This window comes from Perognathus longimembris, chromosome 20 (genome assembly GCF_023159225.1).
Source record: "Perognathus longimembris pacificus isolate PPM17 chromosome 20, ASM2315922v1, whole genome shotgun sequence".
Taxonomy (NCBI): domain Eukaryota; kingdom Metazoa; phylum Chordata; class Mammalia; order Rodentia; family Heteromyidae; genus Perognathus; species Perognathus longimembris.
This window is the reverse complement of record NC_063180.1, coordinates 6,946,625-6,972,951: the sequence shown is the minus strand read 5'-3', so window position 1 is coordinate 6,972,951 and position 26,327 is coordinate 6,946,625. Positions and strand designations below refer to the sequence as shown.

Below are 26,327 nucleotides of genomic sequence, written 5' to 3'. Positions count from 1 at the left end.
CAATAACCCTATGGAGTAGTTGGTATCATTCTCTTTATTTTAGGTAAGGAATATGAGCACCCAAAACTTGAGTTGTCTAGACTTTCACAGGTTGAGGTTTTGTCTATCTGATCAATCTATGTCTATCGCTGGGGGTTGAACTCAGGACCTCACTCTTGCTAGACAAGTATTCTGTCACTTGGAGCCACCATGCCCTCAGCCTTTTATACTTTGTTTTCATGCTAGTGCTAGAGCTTGAACTCAGGGCCTAGGCACTGGCCCTTAGCATTTTTTTCTCAAGGCTAGTGCTTTACCATTTGAGCTATAACTCCAGTTCTGGCTTTTTGATCGTTAATTACAGAAAGGAGTGTCATGGACTTTTCTATTAGGGCTGGTTTCGAAGCACTGTTCTCAAATTTCAGTCTCCTAAATAGCTAGCTAGGATCACAGGTATGAACCACTAGTGCTTGAATGCTCTAGTTATTTGGGAGATAGGATTTTGAATTTGTGCCCAGGCTAGCCTGGACTACTGTCCTCCTATTTATGTCTCCTGCATAGCTGGATGGTATTTATGTACCACCGTGGCTAGCTGTTGATTGAGATTAGATCTCACTTCCTTTTTGTCTGGTTTAGCTTGAGGCTAAGATCCTCCTGATTGTCATCTCTCTGTCTCCTGAGATTGTAGGCATGAGCCATTGGTTCCCAGCCAGATCGAGGTTTCAAAAATAGATTTTTGTCTGTTCAGCTTGTGTCCTGGTTTTCACTATTATGTCCTATTTTTGAACTCCTAAACTTCACCCTTACAGATGAAACTCAGCTATAAACTTTAAATGAAGAGCCCCAAAATTAGACATGTTGCTTACTTCCATGTTTGCTTTTTGTGTTTTTCCTGATGGCTGGGATACCTTATCTGAGCTCCAGGACATAAAGCCTTGCTTGCCTTTATCATTCCTTGTCTCTTGCTTGCTGCTATAAGTTCCTGGATACCACTTTCTAATGGATTGTCTGGATTGCCACTCGTGTTTGCTATTGAATTTTCTTATCTAATTTTCTGTTGTAGCCCTATCACCACTTGATTTTCCTTTTGTCAGTGTGAAACCTGGGCACAACTTTTGTAATTATTTGGGATGATTTAAAATTTTCTTGATGTAAATTGTCAGGAACCCATCATGTCTTGTTTGGAGTTTTATAGTAGTCTCCTTAAAGTTCATTCTGCCATTAGTTTATCTCTTTAATTTCCATTTCACTGTACCCAGAGAGATTTGATGTGTATATTTGATCAAAGTTTTCTATTGCCTCTCCTCTACCTGTAAAATGAAACAAAAGAATTACATGAAACTAGTATAAAGACTATAAATGCTTTTTGTTTGTTTGTTTTTTTGCCAGTCTTGGGGCTTGAACTCAGGGCCTGAGCACTGTCCTTGTCTTCCTTTTGCTCAAGGCTAGCCCTCTACTGCTTGAGCCACAGTGCCACTTCTGGCTTTTTTCTATATATGTGGTGCTGGAGAACCGAACCCAGGGCTTCATGTAGTCAAGGCAAGAACTCTACCACTAGGACATATTCCCAGCCCCACATACATATTTTTATATGTCATTTGTGATTGATTTCATGCTACAAAGGTAGAATTAAGTAGTTGGATCAGAGATCATATGGCCTGTAAAACCTAAATATTTTAAAATCTGGTTCTGTACTGAAAAGTCTTTCAATTCTGGCCAAGAATATTGTGATAAACAATTGCCAAGATTGCTTCATGTATGCGAGGCAAGCACTCTACCACTAGGCCATATCCCCAGCCCCTATAAATGCTTTTAAAATTTCTTATTGTTAGGAAATTGCAGATATATTGGTCATAACAGATTTGGTCATATTTTAATATGCACATATGCCTCTTCTAGGGATTAAGCACATAACCTCATTCAGGAAATTTAGTATTGCTACAATACTGTTACCTAAAATATAGTGTATCCAGATTTTTTTCAGTTGTATAACTTCTAATTTACTCCACTTTCTTGACCACATTTCTTCCTACTTACCATTTTTTAAAGAATCTAGATAAACTGTTTTTTGTAGACACATACTTTTTTTTTTTTTGTCAGTCCTGGGGCTCAGGGCCTGGCTTCTTTTTGCTCAAGGCTAGCATTCTACCGCAGCACCCCTTCTGGCTTTTTCTATATATGTGGTGCCAAGGAATCAAACCCAGGGCTTCATTCATGTATGCAAGGCAAGCACTCTACCAATAGGACATATTCCCAACCCCACATATCCATTTTTTATATGTCATTTGTGATTGATTTCATGCCACAAAGGTAGAATTAAGTCGTTGGATCAGAGATCATATGGCCTGTAAAATCTAAATATTTTTAAATCTGGTTCTCTACTGAAAAGTCTTTCAACTATGGCCAAGAATATTTTGATTAACAATTGCCAAGATTGCTTCCACCATATGATTTTGTTATCTATTTGATATGTACTTAGGTTCACTTGTCTACTCAATTTTAGAAGGAAAAGACACCTTTTTTAATGTTAGATCAAATCTTTTTTTTTTTTTTTTGCCAGTCCTGGGGCTTGCACTCAGAACCTGAGTGTTGTCCCTGAGCTTCTTTTGCTCAAGGTTAGCACTCTCTACCACTGGAGCCACAGTGCTACTTGCGGCTTTTTCTGCTTATGTGGTATTGAGGCAAGCACTTTACCACTAGGCAGCCTCTTAATGTTGAGAATTAGAAATGATCAAATATTACAACTAGAAGGGTACACTTGTAATTCTATACTGGGGAATTTGTAGTCCCGTACTGTTAGATTATAAATCCTGCACTGTCTCGTGGGTAAGAGGGTGCTGGTCCTCCTGGGGCTTGACCTCAGAGCATGGGTGCTGTATCTACTTTTACAGCTTTATATTTTTTTCTTTTTTTTTTTTTTTTTGGTGAGGCTGGGGTAGGGGTGGGAGGGGACGTGTAGTTTATTGGAGGTAAGAGTCTCATGGACTTTCCTCCTTGGCTGGCTTCAAACTATGATCCTCATATTTCAGCCTTCCGAGAAGCTAGGATTACAGGCCTGAGCCACCAGTGCCCAGCTTCGCTTAATTAAAAAAAAAATTCAATCCCAGTAATGCCAAGACCAATTCTTAAGTCTTAGTCACATTTGAAATGCTTAGTCACATGTGGTATAGCTTCCATATAGGAGAGTACATACAAATCACAAAATGTACTATTGTTTTACAGAGGAGGATCAGAAAATGATGAGTACAACATAGTAGCAGAATATTTGTTTTTTGGTTTTTGTTTTTGCCAGTCCTGGGGCTTGAACTCAGGGCCTGCGCACTGTCCCTGGCTTCTTTTTGCTCAAGGCTAGCACTCTGCCACATGTGCCAAAGCGCCACTTCTGGCCTTTTCTATATATTTGGTGCTGAGGAATCAAACCCAGGGCTTTAAGTACTCTTGCCACTAGGCCATATTCCCAGCCCCACAACATTTGTATTTTGTAGTAATCAGCAAAATGAATGGCTTTTTATTGGTTTCCCAATTCATCTATATTTATTCATTTTTTTTTAGCAAGGACATATTTCTATTTGACACTAATTTAGGAATATAAGAGAGCTGTGGGGAGAGGTTAGTAAAACTAGGCTATTAAACAACAAGACATAAAATCTTTCTACTAATATCGCAAGCACGTGAACAGTGAGTTATTCTCTTTAACATATGTCAGTAAATTTTACGTGACTTTATTTTTGAATAAATTTTTCTAGTGATTTGGGGTGAAGAAACAATTGGTGGTCTCTTGTAGATTAAATTTGAACATGGAAACTAATGCTGTCTCTTTTTCAATGTTATTGCCAGTGAACTTAGGCTTTTACATGAGTGACTTAGAAAAGAATAATAAGGGGGCTGGGGATATAGCCTAGTGGCAAGAGTGCCTGCCTCGGATACACGAGGCCCTAGGTTCGATTCCCCAGCACCACATATACAGAAAACGGCCAGAAGCGGCGCTATGGCTCAAGTGGCAGAGTGCTAGCCTTGAGCAAAAAAGAAGCCAGGGACAGTGCTCAGGCCCTGAGTCCAAGGCCCAGGACTGGCCAAAAAAAAAAAAGAATAATAAGAGTAACTTTAGTATCATTATTGCCAGGTGCTTGTAATCTTAGCTGCTCAGGAGGTTGAGATCTAAGGATCATGATTCGAAGCCAGCCAAGACAGGAAAGTCTGTGAGACTCTTAACTCCTAAATAAACTGCTTAGGAAAAGCTGAAATTGTGCTGTGACTCAAGTGATAGAGCACTAGCCTTCAACCAAAGAACCTCAGGGACAGTGCCCAGGACCGGCAAAAAACAAAAACAAAGTCATTATTATGTGGTTGAAACAATATCCTCTTTCTGACTAGTATATCTATTCTTAATTTTGTTATATGACTTTAGGCAAGCCCCCTAATCTTTCCAGGGATTATAATGATGGACTGTCACTGTTTTAGGAATAAAGTGACAGAATGTGAGATATTTTAGTTATTATTGCTGCTTAATAAACCAAGTCAATATTTAATGCCATAAACATTATGGACTGAGAGTGAGGAATTCAGATAGGGCCCTACAATGATGGTTCTTTTCTGTTCTACACTGTCCACTTGCTGAGAATGGCTATGGGAACACTTGGGGGTCAGGAAGAACCATATTCATATATCTAATAACTAAAGGATGGGCTCAGCTGAGGCAGTTAAGTGGAGCATTTATGTATGGTCTCCTATATGGCTTTGGTTTCTTAAAGCATGTTGGCTGGGTTCTTGGGGGGCGGGGAAGCATTCTGGGAGTGAGTATTGCAGGAAAGCCAGATAGAAGCTAAAGGCATTTTCTAATATAGTCTTAGAAGTCATAGCATCACATCTCTTATACTCTGTTGGTCAAAGCAGTCACAAATTCAAGTGTCCCTGTCCTGCCCTCATCTGTTCATTCAAGAAGAATGAGACTCCCTTTATTTAAAAATTTTAATGAATACATTATCTTAAACCCAGCGGTTTCAAACTAACATGTCAAATTATGTGTACAATGTATTTTGATCAGTGTCACCTCTGTCTATCCCAACCCGACTCATCCCTTCCAAGTTTTTGTTAAAAGGAACCATGGGAATCCACACCTCTGTACTGAACTTAGTTTGATCATAAATATATATGCATAGGATGCTGTTTATATTTTCTTATATGTTTGTATTTTAAATGTATTACACATATGAGAGGAAACATGTACCCTTTGTCTCTCTACTCCAGTCAACATAATTTTTTCCAGGTGAATCCCTTTGCCTGTCATTATAGGCTAGAATACAGTGCCCTGGTCCTTTTGCTCTTCTTCTCACAGCTGGAAACTCCACTATTTAAGCTGCTCCTCTGGTTTGACTTTTTACTAGTTAATTGGAGATGGTGTCTCGTGGACTTTTCTGCCCAGGCTGGCTTTCAACCATAATCCTAAGAGATTCCAGCCTCCTGAGTAGCTAGGATTACAGGAATGAGCTAATGGGTCTTGGCATAAACTCAACTTTTTTTTTTTTTTTTTGCCAGTCCTGGGTCTTGAACTCAGGGCCTGAGCACTGTCCCTGGCTTCCTTTTTGCTTAAGGTTAGCACTCTGCCACTTGAGCCATAGTGCCACTTCTGGCCATTTTCTATATATGTGGTGCTGAGGAATCGAACCTAGGGCTTTGTGTATACAAGGCAAGCAACTCTACCACTAGGCCATATTCCCAGCCCTAAACTCAGCTTTTGATACGAGGAATGTCTGGGTGGTTAAAAGACAAAGCAGAAGACAATGCAAGTGAAAATTAACAGAGTCAGCCTGTTGCCTCATCTTTTTCATTTTCTACTTGTTTTATAATAATGAGAGAAATAAAGGGAACAATTAAATGTCTTAAAATTTTTCAAAACACTGTGTTGGTCAGATCTTCTGTTTCAACATTGTTGACTTTTTGTTGTATTTGGTGGGGCCACTGTCCTTTGCACTTAGGTACCCATAGCATGTTCTCCCTCCTAACAACCAAAAATGCCTGTAGACATTGCACTTGTTTCATGGAGATTCAGTTCTATCGCTCATTCTCCCCTTCCTGCCTCCCACGCATGAATAATGCTTTCTTTCAGGACTTGTTGAAAGTATTCTTTCAGAATTCAGAAGTGAGTCCTATAAATCTACATGTTTCAGGATGTCTTCAAGTGATTCTGACTCTCATTTAAGTAACAAACATTGATATAAAAAGTTCAGTGGATTTGGGGTTCAATAGACAATCGGTAAATTATGTATAGTATTATTTTGACTTCAGTACGTTAGTAGAATAGTGTAAATTATACATCTGTGCCTTTCTAATTTTTTGTTTTAATTTCAATTTTTTTTGTTTTTTTTTAATTCAATTTTTTCTTTTAAATATTTTTCACAACTTTATTTTGAAAACTTTCAAACACAAAATTAAAAAGAATAATACAATGAACACTTGTATCTTTGCCATCAATGATCAGGATTTATTAAAATTTTGCCACATTTAGTTTGTGTGTATCTGTGAGAGAAGAGGAAGCAGAAGCTTTCATGGGAGGTTGGTGTAGGAGTCTGCATTATAATGTCTTCCATGTGGATAGACCAATCTATCTACCTTTATAGTGTTTAATCAAGTCACTATTATTCTTTATTGCTCCTAGGGATCAAATTCAGGACCTTGAACACACTAGGCAAGTGCTTCTTGTTTTGTTTTGTTGTTTGTTTTTTTTTGCCAGTCCTGGGGCTTGAACTCAGGGCCTGAGCACTGTTCCTGGCTTCCTTTTGCTCAGGGCTAGCACTCTACCACTTGAGCCACAGCACCACTTCCGGCTTTTTCTGTTTATGTGGTGCTGAGAATCGAACCCAGGGCTTCATGCATGCTAGGCAAGCACTTTACCACTAAGCCACATTCCCAGCCCAGGCAAGTGCTACTTATAGCTGGGATTACACATCCTCTGCCTTACCCTTTTTGTATTATCTTTAAATTTTTATTTTCTAGTCACCTTGTATTCGTAAAAAGAACCATATTCTTTAGTTACTGCTGTGTCTCAGACTATCTCAAAACTTCATAGTTAAAAAGAGTAACAGTTATTTCTATGTTTCTGAATCTGTAATTTGGGCAAGGCTTGGCAGGAAAGACATGTGGTGACTTCACTGAAGATGCTGTACTCATATAGTAGGCAGGTTGTTGCTATCAGCTGGGACACCCCCCAGGCCTGTGGGTCAGGGACTACAGTTCCTTTGTACATACATATATCTTGTACTTCCTCAGAGACTGATGTCTGATTCCAAGGATAATGTCTCTAGACAAATCCATGTGAAAGTTCTATCTTCTTTTATGATCTTACTTCAGAAGTACTGTTATTTCTACTGTACCTCTTACTCAGAAACATCCATAGAGATTTTCCTACATTCATGGGAGAGTATGTCATAAGTTCTACCTCTTGATATGGTGGTAAAATTCTAGAAATATGTTTGCTGCCATTTTTGGAAAATAGAATCAGACATAGTCTGTGATCGGTTGAAAATTGGAAGAAAACTTAGTTCATGATGTAGCTTATGGTAGGTAGGCCAATCATTTGCCTAGGATGAGTAAGGTCCTGAGTTCACTCTCCAGCATTACAAAAGAACAAGCCAACAACAAAAACCACTAAAAACAAAGCAAAACCAGCGTTTTCCCATGGGTATATTGGGAGATACCACTCAGTACTGAATGACAACCAAAAATTTCTGTAGACATTGCACATGTTCCATGGAGATCCAAATCAATCAGTCAATCCCCCCCCCCTTGTTCCTTCCTCCCTTCTCCCTCTCCCTCTCCTCTCTCCTATCCCCTCCCCCCTGCCCCACCCTTATAGAAACCAATTGGGGAAAAACAGAGGAAAAGAGAGGCCTAAGTGATGTTGATACTTCTGTGATATTTGCACATACTGTTTAACTGAATTCTGTCTTAATGAGCTTAAAAATCTCATAAAGGAAAAACATTTGATAGACAGTAATGTGTACTATCCTTATCATTCAAGAGTCGTACATTATTTCAACTAATGATAACATTGCTTTTTTTTTTTTTTTTGGTCCTGGGGCTTGGACTCAGGGCCTGAGCGCCGTCCCTGGCTTCTTCCGGCTCAAGGCTAGCACTCTGCCACTTGAGCCACAGCGCCACTTCTGGCTGTTTTTTGTATATGTGGTGCTGGGGAATTGAACCCAGGGCCTCATGTATATGAGGCAAGCACTCTTGCCACTAGGCCATATCCCCAGCCCGTAACATTGCTTTTAGAAATAGTATTGTCTAATATTTATGTATCACTTTTAAAATTGCAATTTATTTATTTCCTTATTTGTTTTTTGCCAGTCCTGGGGCTTGAACTCAGGGCCTGAGCACTGTCCCTGGCTTCTTTTTGCTCAAGGCTAGCACTCTAGTACTTGAGCCACAGCACTACTTCTGGCTTTTTCTATATATGTGGTGCTGAGGAATCAAACCCAGACTTCATGTATGTGAGGCAAGCACTCTACCACTAGGCCATATTCTCAGCCCTTATTTATTTATTGAAACATTCATTTATTTATTGTGGTGTTGGAGAGTAAATCCAGAACCTACTGCATGTGAGGTAAGCCATCCCATTCTTACCCATTCTCCAAATTATTTTTAAAGTACTTTCTACTGCTTTAGCTAATATATGAGTTCTGAGAGGTCCCCGGTGCTTAATATAATGTCTGGAATATATTGTGCTTACTATTTTTTATTAAATAAGTCTCTTAGATATGACAATTTCAGCCTCTGGTGTCTAGCACAGATAATTTCTTGCAATGTAACTTTGAAAGGGTTATACTACCTTTATAAGCTTGTTTTTGTCTGTGGAAATAAAATCTCTCTGTGCCACATTTAAAAACAGGTGGAAAACATGGTGCCTGCTCCTGTCACTGTGCGTGTTTTTTACCTCTAGTTTTAAAGCCTAGTGTATATGATAAGTAGAAGAATTTGCTGGTAATTATGCACTTAAGTTTTAAAAGTAGCATGCTGCCCCCTAGGGGTCAATACAGTATTACAGTATAATAGTTGAACTTTTACTCTTCCTCCTACAATATAAACTTATATTTGGAATTAATATAACATATTAAGTAGAATCTAAGTTTATTTTTACTTGATTTGATTTCCAACCCCCCCTTCCTGTTTTTTCCCCTTACTGGTCTTGTTCATAGAAAATTTAGGATTTCCTTTTTTTCCCCCTTGTAGTTTTATGTTCTTCTTCTCTATCCTTTTAAAATTTTGTTAGAACCTTTTAAAAATAGATACATAATGTTAAAAAGATTATAGATGAAGGGCTTCAGTTGAACATTTTTAGAATAAGAAGTGAGATCACAAATGATTGAAAAGAAAATACTACATGTTCTACCAAATTAAGAAATACAGTAATATTTTCACTAATTGCCTAACACACTCATATAAAGAACATTTGCTAACTATAAAAATTTAGATCGGGCTGGGGATATGGCCTAGTGGCAAGAGAACTTGCCTCATATACATGAGGCCCTGGGTTCAATTCCCCAGCACCACATATACAGAAAATGGCCAGAAGTGGCGCTGTGGCTCAAGTGGCAGAGTGCTAGCCTTGAGCAAAAAGAAGCCAGGGACGGTGCTCAGGCCCTGAGTCCAAGCCTCAGGACTGGCCAAAAAATAAAAATAAAAAAATAAAAATTTAGATCACCTCTCCAAATAGCAGCATTTAAACTCTTGATTATTGCAAAATACATATAGTATAAAATTTACCAACTCAATCCTTTTAAGTGTGCAATTTAATATTATTGGGTACATTCACAGTATTATAGAACCACCACCAGCATTCACCTCCAGAACTCTTTTCATCAGATTGAATTTCTGTAACCATTAAGGAGAAACTCATCTCTGTCTCTGTCTGTTTCCCCCCCACCCCCACACACACACCTCGTTCATACTTGGGGATTTATACTTGCTGGACAGTTCATTTTTTTTAATAAGGTCTTAAATTTTTGCCTGATTACAACCATCCTTTTACCTATGCTTTCCATGTGGCTGATATTAAGTAGGCATGTGCCACCACGCCCAGTGTATTTATTGTGATGAGGGTCTTGCTAACTTTTTGCTCAGTCTGACTTCAAAGTGTGATCTTTTTAATTTTCACCTCCAGTAGCTGAGGTTGCAGCTGTGATAATGGGCTTGTACTGTTCACCCTCCTAATTCTCTCTCTCTCTGGTTTTGACTACACTAGTTACCTGCTATAAGTGGAAATAGACAACAATATTTGTCATTTTGTGACTGGCGTTTTTACTCAGTCTAATGTTTCAAGTTTAATCTCAATTGTAACATGTGTCAGACTTCTATTTCTTTTTCTTTTCTTGTACTTGTGATTGAACTTGCTAGGCAAGTACTAAGCACTTCCCCACTTGAGCCATGCAGCCAGTCTTTTGCATTTGTTTTTATGTAGGCTGACCTCAGACAAAGATCTTACTTCTTTCTCCTGAGCAGCTGGGATTGTAATCATATGCCACAACCCTGATAGCTATGCCCTAGTTGTTTGTTTTTTAAATTGTTATTGTAAAGGTGATATACAGAGGTGTTACAGTTACATAAGTCAAGTAACTAGTTTATTTTTTAAGGTAGGATATTAAAATTTCTATTTTAATTTCTATATTATAATTTCTATATTAAATTCTAAAATTGTCTCTGACCACAACAATAAAATTTAACAGATAGGGCCTGGGAATATGGCCTAGTGGCAAGAGTGCTTGCCTTGTATACAAGAAGCCCTGGGTTCGATTCCCCAGCACCACATATATAGAAAACAGCCAGAAGTGGCACTGTGGCTCAAGTGGCAGAGTGCTAGCCTTGAGCAAAAAGAAGCCAGGGACAGTGCTCAGGCCCTTGAGTCCAAGGCCCAAGACTGGCAAAAAAACAAAACAAAAAAAGAAAATTTAACAGATAGTCACTAAACGATCTTAAGAGTATGTTTCTTTTTAAGTTCTTTTTTTTTTTTCATTTTCATAGTTGCAAATGATCTATTTGACAGTAATTAGCTTTCTTCTTTTCTTTCCCCTCCCCTCCCCTCGCCTCTCCTTTCCTTTCCTTTTTCATTCCTTTCCTTTCCTTCTTCCCCTTCCCTTTCTCCTTCTCCTCCTTTTCTCCTCCCTCCCTCCCTCCCTCCCTCCCTCCTCCTCCACTTCCTGTCCCTTTCCCCTTTTCTTTTCTTTCACCAGCCCCTTGGGGCTGGAACTCAGGGTCTGGGTGCTGTCTCTTGAGCTTTTTTTGTTCAAGTCTAGTTAAAAAAAAAAAGTTCTACCACTTGAGTCACGACTCCACTTCTGAATTTTTCTGCTTAATTGGAAATAAAGAGTCTCATGGGGTTTCCTACCCAGGCTGGTTTTAGCCTCCTAAGTGTTACAGGCATGAGACACCATGTTCTGCACAATGGCTTTGTTTGTTTTTAAATATATATGTACATGTATATGGCAAGTCTCACTAAATGTTGCTAAATATTGATGTGATTCATCTCAAACCTCGCTATCTCTATCTTCCAGGTACTTGGGATTAGAGGCCTGTAACACCATACTTGGCTGAAAAGTTCATTCTTAAGGCCAATTTATTCCATTGTGTGGAAATAACTACCACATTTTGCCTATTCATCCAATGAACCCTTATATTTTGTGAATAGTGCTGCTGTGAATATAGATATACAAAACATCTCTTTGAGATCTAGATTTCAGTTATTTTGAGGTTACACCCAGCAGAGGAGTGGCTGGGTCATTTAATAAGTCTACTTTTCATTTTTCTAGAAATTGTCATATTTTCCATAATGACTACTGAATTTACTTCCACCAACAATGCACATCTAATTTTTTTTATGCTTGCCAACAGTTGCCCCCCTCCCTTTTTTGTAAGGATCAAACTCAGGGCTAGTGGGTACTCTACCACTGAGCTACATCCCTAACCTTTATTTTGTTTTTGTGTGTTTTTACATAATCGTCCTCTAAGTGGATATGAAGTGTTACCTCGTTGTGGTTTAATGTGCATTTACCTAATAATCAGTGAGATTGCATATCTTCTTATGAGCATATTGGCCTTTGGAGAAATGTCTATTGAAGTTGTATGTACATTTTAAATGGAAATTTTTCCTTTTGGAAGTACTGGTGCTTAAACCTAGGGCCTCATGCATAGTAAATATACCCTCTTCTGACCTATACCCCTAGCCCTTGATTGTTTTTGTTGTTATTAAGTTGTAAGGACTCTTACTAGATTTAGGACATTAGTGCTATCAGATCTGTGAGTTGCAAATATTTTTTCTGCTAGTATTTTTACACTGTGGCTTTTTTATTTCTTGCTATCCTTGGTACTCAAAAGGTTTGAATTTTGACAAAATTAGGTTTACTTACATTTTCTTCTGTGATTTTTGACGTTATACATAAGAAGTTATTGCCAAATATAGTGTGAACTTTTTCCTCTGTTTTCTTTTCAGGATTTTATAGTTTTAGTTCTTACATTTGCTCTGTGCTTAACTTTTGTATAACTTAAGGTAAGAGTACAATTTTCTTCTTTTACATATACTTAGTTTTTTCTAAATTCTTTGTTGAAAACATATTCGTTTCCTATTGAATAGTCTTAGCACCTGCTAAGATTTGTTCCCCAAAAGTCTTGTGCTAGAAACTTAGTTTCTAATGTAATGATATTGAGAATTGTTGGAACTATTGAGGGCTAAAGCCTGGTGGAGGTAATTAGGTCATGGTGGTATAACCTTTATAAATGGATTAATGTCTTTCTTGGCAAGTTCTCTTAGGATTTGGGTCTCCTAGGAATGACTTAGGTTTTGTAGGGCTAGGTTTTGTTATAAAGCTAGTCAGCCTATTTTCTGTTTCTCACTTGCACTGCTTTTTCTTTGCACACTTACTGCTCTTTCTCCTTCATTGAGATGTGACACAGGATGAAGCTCTCCAGAAGTTGAATATACTGAAGGCTTGCTTTTGAACTTCCCTTCCTCCAAAATAAGCCCACAAAGAACCTCTTTCTTTTTTTTTTTCATGGGCAGAAACAATCAATATTTTATTAGTAAGCATTTGATATCAAAGAAACAAGTAATATTATAGACTCAGAATCTATGTGAACTTTACAGTTCTTACAGTTTTATGTCACACTAGTTCTACTTTATTTCTCTGCAAGTACTACAGTACGGCTCCAATAGATGGCTTTATCATGCACCTTGAAGTTAAAACTCCAAGTGATATAGCTGACATAGTGCCCGTAGCTGACCACTCGGAGTTACTCTCCATCAGGACATTTTGCTGAAATGTTTCTTTAAATAGCCAGAATCTTCGAACACAAGGGCAGAGCTGAAGTACAAGGAAGCTGCAGCCTAAGCTTTCTAGAACTTTCCTGAGCCTGAGAGAAATAGCAAAGCAACTTTCTCTCAAACCAAATGGGACTCCAGGATTTCCAGAGCTGGATGCATAACACCTATCTCTTTATGCTTGGTTGGTTGCACTAATTATGCCTGAAGAGTTTAATGCCCATCCAGGTCCAAAGGTGGGAATACACATACACTGGTATGGTGATGGGCAAGAGCAGACTGTAAAAGCAGAGGCTGGAGGTGCTGGTGCAGCCCTGAGGGAAGTCGTCTTCCACAGATGCAGAGTAGAACAGTCCTGCTAGAGAGATTAGTGGGATAAGAACAGTCAAGGTGGGCAGAGACATAAACATTCCCCCCCCCCCCCCCCCCGTGCCCCCAGCCTGACATTTAGGGTGTGTGTGTGTGAGAGTGTGTGTGTGTGTTTAAACTATCATCTTAGTGTTGCTCTATTTCTTCTTCTTTTTATTTATTATCAAACTGAATTACAGGGAGGTTACAGTTTCTTACATTAGGCATTGGCTATATTTCTTGTACTGTTTGTTACCTCATCCTTCCTTCCCCCTCCCCACTCCCCCTTTCCCTCCCCCCCCATGAGGTGTTCAGTTCATTTACACCAAACAGTTTTGCAAGTATTGCTTTTGTAGTTGTTTGTCATTTTTTTACCCTGTGTCTCTCACTGTATTTCTTCTTGCTTATTTTCACGTGTTGTCCTGGCTGCCTGGGTTATCATATTAGGAATCCCATCAATGATTTGATAGGCTAGTCCCAAGTGTTCATTAATCAATTCATTTGTTGATGTTTCGTATCAGAGCTCCTTCTTGGAGAGGGGACACACCAGGAACTCCAGCAGCGCCGGATCGAGGCGCGGGACAGCTCCTCGGGACGCTCGCCCCGACCGCTGCGAGCTGGTGACACGCAGGCCCCTTCGGGCGACCTTGCAGGGCTGTGCGCATGGCCCGCCGTGCAGCACTGCGGCCAGCGTGCGGCGCGCTGCGCACAGCATAGTCCGCGCCCACCGGGTACTTAGTTAATTCAACACAAAATGGGCCACACCCTTATAGGAAGTCAGTTAAATATAAACATGGGAACTTATTTCTAGATTCATTAGTCTTCATGCCAGCATTGTACTGTCTCAATTACTAAAACTTGGTATTATTTGTTGAGATTAGAAATGTGAAACTTCCAATGTTCTTTTTCAAAATTATATTAACTGTTCAAAATCCTTAAGGTTCCATATGAATTTTAGGGTGGAATTTTGATTCTCTGAAAAAATATCATTGAAATGTTAATATAGAGATTATAAGTGATCTGTAGATTGCTTTAGATAGGGTTTTGTTTTAGTGATGCTAAAGACTGAACCCAGAGCCTCTTGCATGCTAAGCAGGTGCTTTACTGCTTAGCTACATTGTCAGCACCCATGGATATCTTGAGCAACTTAATAATCTGTCTTCCAATTCCTCTTTATCTTTTAAATGTCTTTTCCACTGTAGATTTTGGTTTGTAGTTTTGCCTCCTTATGTAGTTTAAAATTTTTATTAATGTGCATTAATAATAGAAGGGGAATTTCATTGTGATATTGCTACACAGTGTATTCCAATCAGTCCACTCCCCTTCTCTCACTCTTCCGTTACTCCCTCCCCACTTCCTAGAACAGTTTTAGCAGGTTTATTGTTCTATTTTCATATGTGAAAATGAACTATTTTGAACATATCCTATCCACCCTCCTCCTTACACCTACTCCCTCCCACTAAGATTATTTCCCCTTTTCTGCTTACCTCAAATCCCCTATTGGCCCACTGCTTTCACTGGGATTCTTTAGGCTGTCTTCATTTATAGTTACAATCTCTTAAAAGTTTTGCATCTTATTGTCTTGCCTTTTTCCTTCTCCTCATCTTCCTAATTAGTCCCATCATATTTTATGTATGTTTGTACGTATGCATGTTTGTATGTATGTCTGTGTGTGTGTGTATATATATATATGTACATGCTTTGAATATATATGTCTTAGGTCTAGCTTCCACATATGAGAAAAAACAATGATACCTGGTTTTTGGCTCATTTTATTCATGGATGTCCTCCCATTCCATCCTGCAACACTTTTTATGGCTATGTAATATTCCATGGGTGTGTGTGTGCGTGTGCATCAGCCAGTGAGTCATTCACCTGTTTCTGGGCACATCATCTGGTTCCATTGTTTGGTCATTGTGAACCATGCTCTTATATACTGATTTACTCTCCTTTGGATATATGCCCAGTAGTAGTGGTCATGAGGTAGGTCAGTTTTCAGTTTTTTAAGGAGCCACCATACTGATTTCCATAGTGGTTGCACTAGGTTGCATTCCCACCAACAGTATATGTGGGTTCCTCCCTCCCCCCCATCCTTGCCAGCATTTTTTGTTGTTCCTCTTGATGAATGCTATTCTGTCAGGGTTGAGATAGACTCTTAGTATAGTTTTGATTTATGTTTCCTTTGTGGCCAAGGAACATTTCTTCATGAATCAGACGTTTGCATTCCTTCAGAGAACTGTGTTGAGTTCACTTGTCACTTACTAATTAGGTTATTCTCTGGCTCTTTAATTTTTTTAATTTATTTTTTAGTTCTTTGTATAGTCCGGATATTAGTTCATTATCTGCTGAATAGCTGGTGAGGATTTTTCCTATTCTGTGGGTTGCCTCTTGGTTCTAGTAATTATTTCACTTGCTGTGCAGAAACTCTAATTTGATGTAGTCCTATTTGCCAATTCCTGTTCTCATATTATTTCTGGACAAATGAAGTCTTGTTCATAAAATAATTGCCTGTGCCTGTAATTTCCAGGGTTTTCCCTATGTTTTCCTAAATAGATTTAAAGTATCAGGTAATAGATTAAAAGTGTCAAGTCTTACTTTGAGTTATTTGATCCAACTGGAGTTCATTTTTGCACAGGGTGAGAGATAAGGGTCAAGTTTCAGTTCCTGTAAGTGGACAATCAGTTTGCCTAGCACTGTTTGTGGAAGAGGCTGTTCTTTCTCCTGTGTGTGTTTTAAACTCCTTTGTCAAAAATTAGATAGCTGTAGCTGTCTTGGTTTTATTCCTGTAACTTCTGTATTGTTTCATTGGTCTTCAAGTCTGTGTTTGTTTATTGAACCTGGCTGCATTGTTATTGGTGTACTGTGTTAAATATAATTTCCTTTTCATAGATTGTTCCCTGTGTTAATATGAAGTGACCTTCTTTGTCTCCTAATTGATTTTAGTTTGAAGTCTTTTATCACATACAAGAACGGCCATTCTTGACATAAAGCCCATTTTTACTTGGAAGCCCTTTTTCCATCTTTTCATCCCCCATTTTCATTTGTCTTTGTCATTGAGGTGTGCTACTTTTTGTTGGTCTTGGGGCTTGAACTCAGCCTAGGTACTACCCCTGAGATTTTTTGCTTATGGCTAGCACTCTACTACTTTGAACCACATTGCCACTGATTTTCTGGTGGTTAATTAGAGGTAAGAGTCTCACAGAGCTTCCTGCCTGGGCAGGCTTTGAACAGCAGTCCTCAAATCTCAGCCTCCTGTGTAGTGAGGATTACAGGCATGAGCCACCAGCTCTTCCTAAGATGCGTTTCTTGTAGGCAAAAAATATTTGAGTCTTGCTTTTCAATCAAATTGCTGTTCTGTGTCTTTCATTTGGAGAACTAAGACCATTAACAATCAGCATTAATACTGAAAGATATGCCCTGTTTCTAGTCATTTTGTTGGTTTGTGATAGTAGTTCCTTTCCTGTTCCTGTTTTGCTAATAGAGTTTATTCTTGCCTTATATTTTGTTACTTTTGATTTCCTTTTTCTGTGGGTGAGATTCCTTTTAAGTATGTTTTGCAATACTGGTTTAGCAATCATGAATTCCTCTAGCTTTTTTTTGAATGGAAGGTTTTTATTTTTCCATCAAGAATCTTTGTTTTATTTGATAACACTAATCTAGATTATTGATCATTTTCAGGCTTGAATTATGTCTATGCCCTCTTTGTTTTGTTTAGTTTTTTGTTGCCAGTCCTGGGGCTTGGACTCAGGGCCTGAGCACTGCCCTGGCTTCTTTTTTTGCTCAAGGCTAGCACTCTGCCACTTGAGCCACAGCGCCACTTCTGACCATTTTCTGTATATGTGGTGCTGGGGAATTGAACCCAGGGCTTCATGTATAGGAGGCAAGCACTCTTGCCACTAGCCCTGGCTTCTTTTTGCTCAAGGCTAGCACTCTACCACTTGAGCCACAGTGCCACTTCTGGCTTTTTCTATATGTGGTGCTGAGGGATCGAACCCAGGGCTTCATATACAAGGCAAGCACTTTACCACTAGGCCATATTCCCAGCCCCCCTATAACCTTTTTGTATTTTGTGTTTGTGTTGAAGAAAAATCAGCTGTTGATGGGCTTCTCTGGTTGTATTATTTTTCTCTTTTCTTTTGTAGCTTTCAGTATCCTTTATTCTGTATATTTAGTGTTTTAGCTATAATGTGTTTAAGAGCTGTTTCTTTGAACTTTCTTATTTGGTGGTATTCTGTAAGCCTCTTCCACACGAGTAACTCTTTCTCAAGGTTGGGGAAGTTTTCTGGTATTATTTTATTAAATAGATTCTCAGCGACTTTAGTTTGTATCTTCTCCCTTCTCGCCCATGATTCATAGATTAGATCTTTTGATGGAGTTTGGGATGTCTTGTAAGTTCCATTTGTAGCTTCTAAATATATTTTCAGTTTCTTTGACTGTTTGATCTAACTTATCAGCTTTATCTTCAATCTCTGATACTCTGTCTCCAGTTTTTTTTCTGTTCTGTTAGCTAGGCTTTCTCTTAAGTGTTTTCTGTGTGTGTGTGTGTTTTTTTAATTTGGACTAGCAGACTCTTCAAGGATTTCAATTTGATATTTTGTTGTAGATAGCTATATCTTCATTAATGTCCTCTTTTATATCCTTCATTATTTCCTGTATTTAATTCATTTGTATTCTCTAGTTGTTTAAATCCTCTTTAAAATTTTTCAAATGTTTAAATGTTTTTTATTTTACTTATATAGATCACTTCTCCTTTCCCCTTTTTTATCCACTTGCCATATAAATTGCCTTAGTAGAAGACCACAAGCACAGCTTTTAAGTATTGTTTTATGTAGTTTTCTCAAAGTAGGTAGGAGAAAAAGATAGTGAGGGGACTAGGAGAGTGGTCCAGTAGTATAGTGTCTGCTTAGCAGGTTCAAGGCCCTGAGTTAAATTCTTAGTTTCTACTCACACACACAAAAGAAAAGATAAAAGAGAGAGATGACAAACACAAAACAATATTGTTATCTATATTTAGACATATAATTGTTCTTACAGATTCTCTATTTCTTTCTATGGATTTGAGTTACTGTTTAGTGTCCTTTAATCTTAGCTTTTAGTATTTTTTTTCCCCTAGAGCAGAGCTGCTATGAGAAACTTTTGTTATTTCAGGGACTACTTTTAAGTTAATTAGTTTTTGCAGAATTGAACCCAAATCCTTGGGCATGTGAGACAAATGCTTTACCTGAGCTACACGTCCCAACCCCTTGTTTATTTTTTTAACATTATTTTTCTACATTCTCAGTTGTCTTTGGTAGTTTTTTTTAACTTCCAATATGCCATCAAACTGCTTTAATTATTTTCTCCATCTTCTTTCTACTACCATATATTAATTGTACAAAGTAATGAGTTTATTATATTGCTTTACATGCATATCATATACTTTGATCATATTCATTTTTCCATTACCTTTGTGTCTCTCCTGTCCTTCCATATCCTTTTACTTTAATGCCCTTTCCCTCTCAAATTTCCAAACACAAGAGAGAAAATGTGATATTTATCCCTGAGGTTGGCTCATTTTGCTTAACATATGATCTCCAGTTTCATCCATTTTCCTGTAGACATAATTTCACTTTTTGGTTGAAAGAAAACATTGTGTTTATTATTTCATTCTTTTTTTTTTTTTTTTTTTGTCACTCCTGAGGCTTGGGCTCAGGGCCTGAGCACTGTCCCTGGCTTCTTTTTGCTCAAGGTAGCACTCTGCCACTTGAGCCACAGTGCCACTTCTGGCTTTTTGTATATTTATATGTGGTGCTGAGGAATCGAACCCAGGGCTTCATGTATATGAGGCAAACACTCTTGCCACTAGGCCATATTCCCAGCCCCTATTGCATTCTTCTTAACCATTCTTCATTAATGGGCCTCTTAGGCTGATTTCCTAACAGCTATTGTGAATATTGTTTCAGTAAGCATAATTGTTCAGATACATGTGTATTAAGCTGACTTTCTTTTGCATATACATTGCATACACACACACACATCTCCAGAAATGGTATAGTAGGATCATATGGTAGGTTTATTTTTAATTTTTTTGAGAACCTCCATACTGAGTTACACAGTGGCATTAATTGACATTCTACTCCAGAGTGTATAAGGGTTCCTTGCTCTACTCCTTTCCTCAACGATGTTTTTGTTTTCTTTTTTTTCTTTTTATTTATTTATTTTTTTCAAATTTTTATTATCAAACTGATGTACAGAGAGGTTACAGTTTCATACGTTAGGCATTGGATACATTTCTTGTACTGTTTGTTAACTTGTCCCTCATACCCCCCACCCCTCTCCCCCTTCCCCTTTCCCCCCCTGAGGTGTTCAGTTGTTTTTGTTTTCTTGATGATAGACATTTTGACTAGAGTGAGTTGAAGTCTAGAGAGGTTTGATTTGCGCTTCTCTGATTATCTCATTACCTACTGGCCTCCATGCTTCCTGATGAGATATTGCTTCTTGCTATTACTGAGGGATACTTTTAAGTGATGAGTCATTTTTCTCTGGCCCAAGATTTTGTTTTCTTGGTTTTCAGCAATTTGACTTAAGATATGCCCATGAATAAATCTTTTAGATTTTATCGCAGTTTGAGGTCATTTAGCTTTTTCCATATGTAGATTAATTTTTCTAAACCAAATGTGAGGGTTTTTTTTCAAGTATTCTACCTGCTGTCCTTTTCTGTTTATTGATTTCTGGCTTTACTATTATAGTATACTTTACTTGGTGGTGGCTCTTAAGCCTCAGGCTTTTTATTTTTTAATTCGGTTTCTGAGACTAGCTATTGTCCATTAACTTTAATTTACTGTGCTGTCTGCTTTAATCTGCTGTTGAGCCCGTTCATTGAGTTTTTCATTTAAAATGTTTATGTTCAGCCACAGTATTTTGAACTTGTTGATTAAAAATGTATTCTTACTTATGCTAAGTTTGGTGTGATAGTTTCCTCATGCTTTGTTTAGTTTTGTAGTTGTGGTTTGTTTTAGTTTTTGAACATATTCGTAGTACCTGGTTTTAAGTCTTTGTTTAGTGAGTTCAATGTGGGAATCCTTAGGGCAGTTTTTATTCAGTACTTTTTATTCCCCCTGTGTTCCTTCTTTGCTACGTCTTTTACTGTTGCTATTTTTGTTGTCACTATCTAGAGACCCTCCTGAAGTAATTTTATAAAGTCTGTATTGTATACATGTGTAGTCCCTATTATATTTGTTCAATAAGTTAGTTGTCAACTAATGTTTGAACAGGTATTTCCTTAAATAATACTTTAAAGGAGTAAGTTTTCCAGTCTTTCCCTACAGGTGATTTTAGTGTTTGTTTTATAGAGCTGATTTTACTTCCTGGCTTTGCAGGAGTGATTCAATGGTCAGTGGTAGGTAAGCTTTTCCCCTGGGGATGCAATTTTTTTTTTTTTTAAACTGATGGCCTTCTGAATTCCCAGGAATATGTTGGAACTTGGTGTGTGTGTGCGCAGCCTTCTGAATTCACAGAAATATATTGGAACTGTGTGTGTGTGCATGCACGTGTGCACACACGCATGTGTGCATGAGTATACATGTGCAAGTCCTGGGGTTTGAATTCAGTGCCTGGGTACTGTTCCTGAGCTTTGTTGCTCAAGTCTAGTGATCTACCACTTGAGCCACAACTCTACTTCTTGCTTTTTGGTAGTTAATTGGAGATAAGAGTCTCATTTTTTTCCTGCCAGGGCTGGTAGAAAAGTAGGATTGCATACATGAACCACTGGTGCTCAGCTATATGTTGGAACTTTTTTTTTTTTTTTTTTTTTTTCCTGCTCAAGGTTAGCACTCTGCCACTTGAGCCACAGTGCCTCTTCTGGCCGTTTTCTATATATGTGGTGCTGGGGAATTGAACCCAGGGCTTCATGTATATGAGGCAAGCACTCTTGCCACTAGGCCATATTCCCAGCCCCATATGTTGGAACTTTTAAAAGTCCTTTATGGACATCTTATTTTCCAACTTGTCCATTTTTGTGGGGATCATCTTTTTACTCCAACTATTATTGTTATGGCTGCTGTGATACTGAATAATGGCTATTAATATTCTTTTGATAAAAGGCTATTTTCACTTAAACATATTCTGTGTCATGTAAAGTAGGATTGCTGAGCTAGGAGTTTCTAGGTAACTGTTAAAATAGTCCAAATAATGATAGTTCCCCAGACTTGGGTCTTTGCCAGGGAGCTTCATAGTCTTTCTTTGTCATCCAGTGATTGGAAAGCTTTCTGTAGCCATCATAATTTTTAGTTTGTTGATCTTCAAAGACACCACATAGTTGGGAGTAAGGAATATGTCACATTAAGGTGCCACAAACCTCATTGTCCTTACTGAATGAGATTCAGCTGTTTACCTTGAATTTGTAAAAAGCTTTTCAGAGTGTTGTAGTCTTTTTGTTAATTTCCAGAGTTTAGTGTTCATTTTGACAATTATCTATATTATTTTTACTCTTACAGTTTTAGTTCTTACATGAATAGGATTATAGGCATGGGATTATGAACACATGTACTATGTCTGATTATCTCTGTTGAGATGGTCTTGGAACCTTCTTTTTCTTTTTGATCCAGCCTTCTGGACTCTCGATCCTTCAAATCTTAGCCTCTCATGTAGCTGAGAGACAAGCACGTGCTATTGCACCTAGCTACTATGATCTCCCTGATCTCTACTTGGTATGTAGCTAGGATTATAGATGTGAGCTGCTGGCTTTGGCTCAGCTTCAATGTCTTTTTCCCCCCTCTGTATGTATGTGTATGTATATGTTTGTGTGTGTAGGTCCTAGGACTTGAACTCAGGGACTAGGCGGTGTCTCTGAACATTTTTGCTCAAGACTAGTTCCCTGCCGATTGAGCCACATCTCTACTTGTGGCTTTTTGGTGGTTACTTGGAGATAAACCTCTGAGGGCTTTCCTGATGAGGCTGTGTTGAAATCACAATCCTCAGATGTCAACTTCCTGAGAAGCTAGGTTTACAGGTGTGAGCCACAGATTCCCTGCAGTTTCACTTTGTGTCTGTGTGTGTGTGTGTGTGTGTGCATGTGCATGCGCCTTTACACACACGCACCTGGGCTCTGTCTCTGAGCTTTTTTTGCTTTGGGCCAGCACACTATCACTTGAGCCACAGTTGGGGCTGTTTGGAGATAGAGTCTTATTGACTGTCCTCCCTGAGCTGGCTTTCAACTGCAATCCTCAGATCTTAGGCTCCTGAGTAGTTAGCATTATAGGCACGTGCCACCAGCATCCTGCAGCTTTATTGTCTTTTAATAGGTGGTATTGATACAAGTATGGTTTCTGTTCTTGAAAGCCGATCTGATTTTTACCTTTTTTTTTTTTTTTGTCAGTCCTGAGGCTTCAATTCATGGCCTGAGCACTGTCCCTGGCTTCTTTTTGCTCAAGGCTAGCACTCTACCACTTGAGCCACAGCACCACTCCAGGCCTTTTCTGTTTATGTGGTGCTGAGGAATCAAACCCAGGACTTCATGCATGCAAGGCAAGCACTCTAACACTAATCCATACTCCCAGCCCTGATTTTTACCTTCTTAGGTTAAAAATTCTAAAGCAAAGATTAGTAATCTTAAACTTTCTCCTTATTTTATTTCTCAAGATTAGTAAGAATAAGCCATACCATGGATCCCCCAAAATGTTGTTTTTAAAGAAAGGAAGAGCTGGCTGAAGTTAAATAATCTTCCCTCCTGTTGACATTGTGCTGTGTTTTTAGGTACTTAACATCAGTGAGTAACATCCAACTTCCTGAAGTGGCATATTCCCTCACTTTTAAACTCTTAAGTTTATATATTTTTTAATTAGAATAGGACTTTCTGAAAATTTTGTGTATTCTATCCAATGGATCAGTTAAAAATAAAGCTCTTTTTCTAGGGCTGTTTGTAGTTTTAGTTTTGATGATGAACTATATATATATTTACTTTATACCTATAATTCTTATCCTGGTGTTTCAAATTTTGTAACTATTTCTTCATAAACTTCAGCATGTAACAACTTTTATCTTTTAAACTATATTGTATGTTCCACTATCCTTTTATTTAGTGAAGTGTCCTTTTTTTAAAAAATATTAGATCTTGTGTGGACAGTAATGACCTCACGTTTCCGATTGCCTGCTGGCAGAACCTACAATGTACGAGCATCAGAGTTGGCCCGAGACAGACAGCATACAGAGGTTGTTTGCAACATCCTTCTTCTGGATAACACTGTACAAGCTTTCAGAGTTAATGTAAGTATTTTATCTCCTTCTGTTTCCTGTTCTTCCTCCTCATCTCTGTATATTAATCTAAATTTATTTTAAAAGTAGAAACACTAAGTTGTAATACATTTTGAAAACGTATTTAATTAAGAAAGTGTGTTTTAGCTGGGCCCTGGTTTCACATACCTGTTAATCTTCTCAAGGAGGCTGAGATCCAGAGTACCATGTTTTGAAATCAGCCTGTATGGAAAAGGCTCTGATACTCTTTATAAAATAACCAGCAAAAGGAATACCAAAATCGAGCGACAAAGAATAAAAAGACAAATGATTCCAAAAGTAGTACTTACAAAACCATTTGGTGTAAACCAATTATACAACTCTTCTGGGAGAGAAGGAAAGGTGAAGGGGGGAGGTGGGGGAAAAATGAGGAAGGAGGTAACAAGTTGTACTCACTGCCTTACATATGAAACTGTAACCCCTCTGTAATTCACTTTGACAATAAAGGAAGAAAAAAATAACTAGCAAAAAACAGCACTTGTGGATTAGTGCAACAGAGCAGTAGTCTGTGGGTAGTTTTTATAATGCATTAGAGGAAGGTGCCTGAAAGGAATTTGTTTTCTTAAATAATTTATACTATTCCATTGTAATCTTATACATCAGTCAGTAAAACTTTTGCTACACAAAGATGACCACCCTTATTTTAGTGATATCTGAAATATTTATTCAACAAATGTTTGTCATCCTGTTTGTGTAGGTTCGTTTGTTCATTGTTACTTTTGAGTTTCACATATGTGGTATGTTAATAGTAATGGTTCATTTTCAGTGCAGTACATTGCTCTTTCATATAACTACATCAGTTTCTCCATTTACTTAACAGTTTGCTTTTTCAATTTACTGTTGGTATATAAGTGGATTACTAACACTTTGGGCTCCTATGAATAATATTATTGTGAACATTCATGTACATGTCTTGATATGTACACAAGGATGTATGCTCTCTTTTTATTTCATAATTTTAAACCTGTAGAAATAGTGAAAGTGTGATATAATGAATGTTCATCTCTCCCTTTTCTGGATTGATCTAGTGTTAACATTTTGCACCTATACTTTATGTTTGCTTTTTCTTCAACCTTCTGAAAGCAAGTAGCAGACTTGCAAGTAGCAGGACCCATAAGTACTTCAGCATCCTAAGAGTCTTCTAAATTAACAGTATCATTATTATGAAATTCTTTTCACATATCACATTAGCACATTATCCCCAAATTTAACATTAGGAAAATACTAGTAACTAATATATCCATATTCACACCCTTAATTTTAAGCCTCAGCTATATTATCATCACTTTTCTGCTATAATTTCATGGGTATATCTTACTATTTAAATTTTGTTGGCAAGGTGTTGTGCAAAAGGGGTACAGTTACATAATAAAGCTATACTTGGAAATATTAAAGTAAAATACTAGAATTTATTTACTAGTTTGTTAAGTTTAAACTTTTGTGTGTCTTTCTGTATAGCAGGGTCATTGTTACCTTCAAATTCCAAACCATTTCACTTTGGAAAATGTGCTTCAGCATAATAAGTTTGCATTAATAACAGTAACTCTAAGGAGACTATCCAACAATTTGTAATGCTTTTCTAAAAACTTTAAACTTTTGGCCAGTTGCCCATAGTTCATGCCTATAGCTCTACTCAGGAAGCTGAGATCTGAGGATCAAGGTTCAAATCCAGCCTGGGCAGGGAAGTCTGTGAGTCTTTATCTTCAATAAATTACTAACAAACTAGAAGTAGAGCTGTGGTTCAAGTGGTAGAGAGGTAGCCTTGAGCAAAAGAAGCTGTGGGACAGCACTCAGGCCCTGAGTTCAAGCTCCAGCACTGGCAAAAAAAAAAAAAAATTAGCCTTTCAGTTTAGTATTTTATTATTTATAAATAGACGGCTACCAAGCAGAAATAACATAAAATGAAGAGAATTCTGCTTCATAAAAATTTCTGATTAATAGATACTCATAAGCTGGGCACCAGTAGCTCATACCTGTAATCCTGATATGAGGATTGCCATTTGGAGACACTTCAGGCAGGAAAGTATGTGAGACTCATATCTCCAATTAAAGCATCCCCCCAACAAAAAGCTGGCAGTGGAGCTGTGGCCTCAAGAGGTAAAGTGATAGCCAGCCCTTGAGCAGAAAAAAACTCTAGGACATTGCCCGGGCCCTGAGTTGAAGCCCTAGGAAAAGCACCAAAAATTTTTCAAAAAAGAAGGAAACTCATTTATCAGATGGTTGATTTCTTTAAAAAATAATAACAACCCCTTTTTCCCGGTTCAACTCATTAGAAGTCTTTGAAAGGGGCTATAAACTTAATTCCTATGCTAAGTATTAGTTCACATTTAGTTTTTATTATACTTGTGTCTCTCAAAATATTTTAAAAGAATTTATGTTTTCTATCTCATGTAATTTTTTCTCTTACACTTTAGTTGACAATAGTATA

The 26,327-nt window shown here is 37.9% G+C and overlaps 2 protein-coding genes across 3 annotated transcripts in view; one reads left to right on the top strand and one right to left on the bottom strand.

Moving 5' to 3' along the window:
- Positions 1-13,017: 13,017 nt before the first annotated feature.
- On the bottom strand, positions 13,018-13,692 carry LOC125339013 (phosphatidylinositol N-acetylglucosaminyltransferase subunit Y-like). The gene has a single exon (XM_048330071.1). The coding sequence runs from the start codon at positions 13,690-13,692 to the stop codon at positions 13,477-13,479; it is 216 nt and encodes a 71-aa protein (XP_048186028.1). The 3' UTR covers positions 13,018-13,476.
- Positions 13,693-23,126: 9,434 nt separating this feature from the next.
- Positions 23,127-26,327, top strand: part of Ptpn4 (protein tyrosine phosphatase non-receptor type 4) — a 108,713-nt gene continuing 105,512 nt past the window's right edge. Inside the window, exon 1 of one of the 2 annotated variants that reach the window (XM_048330068.1) lies at positions 23,127-23,872. In XM_048330068.1, coding sequence (XP_048186025.1) covers positions 23,735-23,872 — 138 coding nt within the window. In that variant the 5' untranslated portion in view covers positions 23,127-23,734. The remainder of the gene's footprint in view (positions 23,873-26,327) is intronic. The other variant, XM_048330070.1, reaches the window with a different exon arrangement.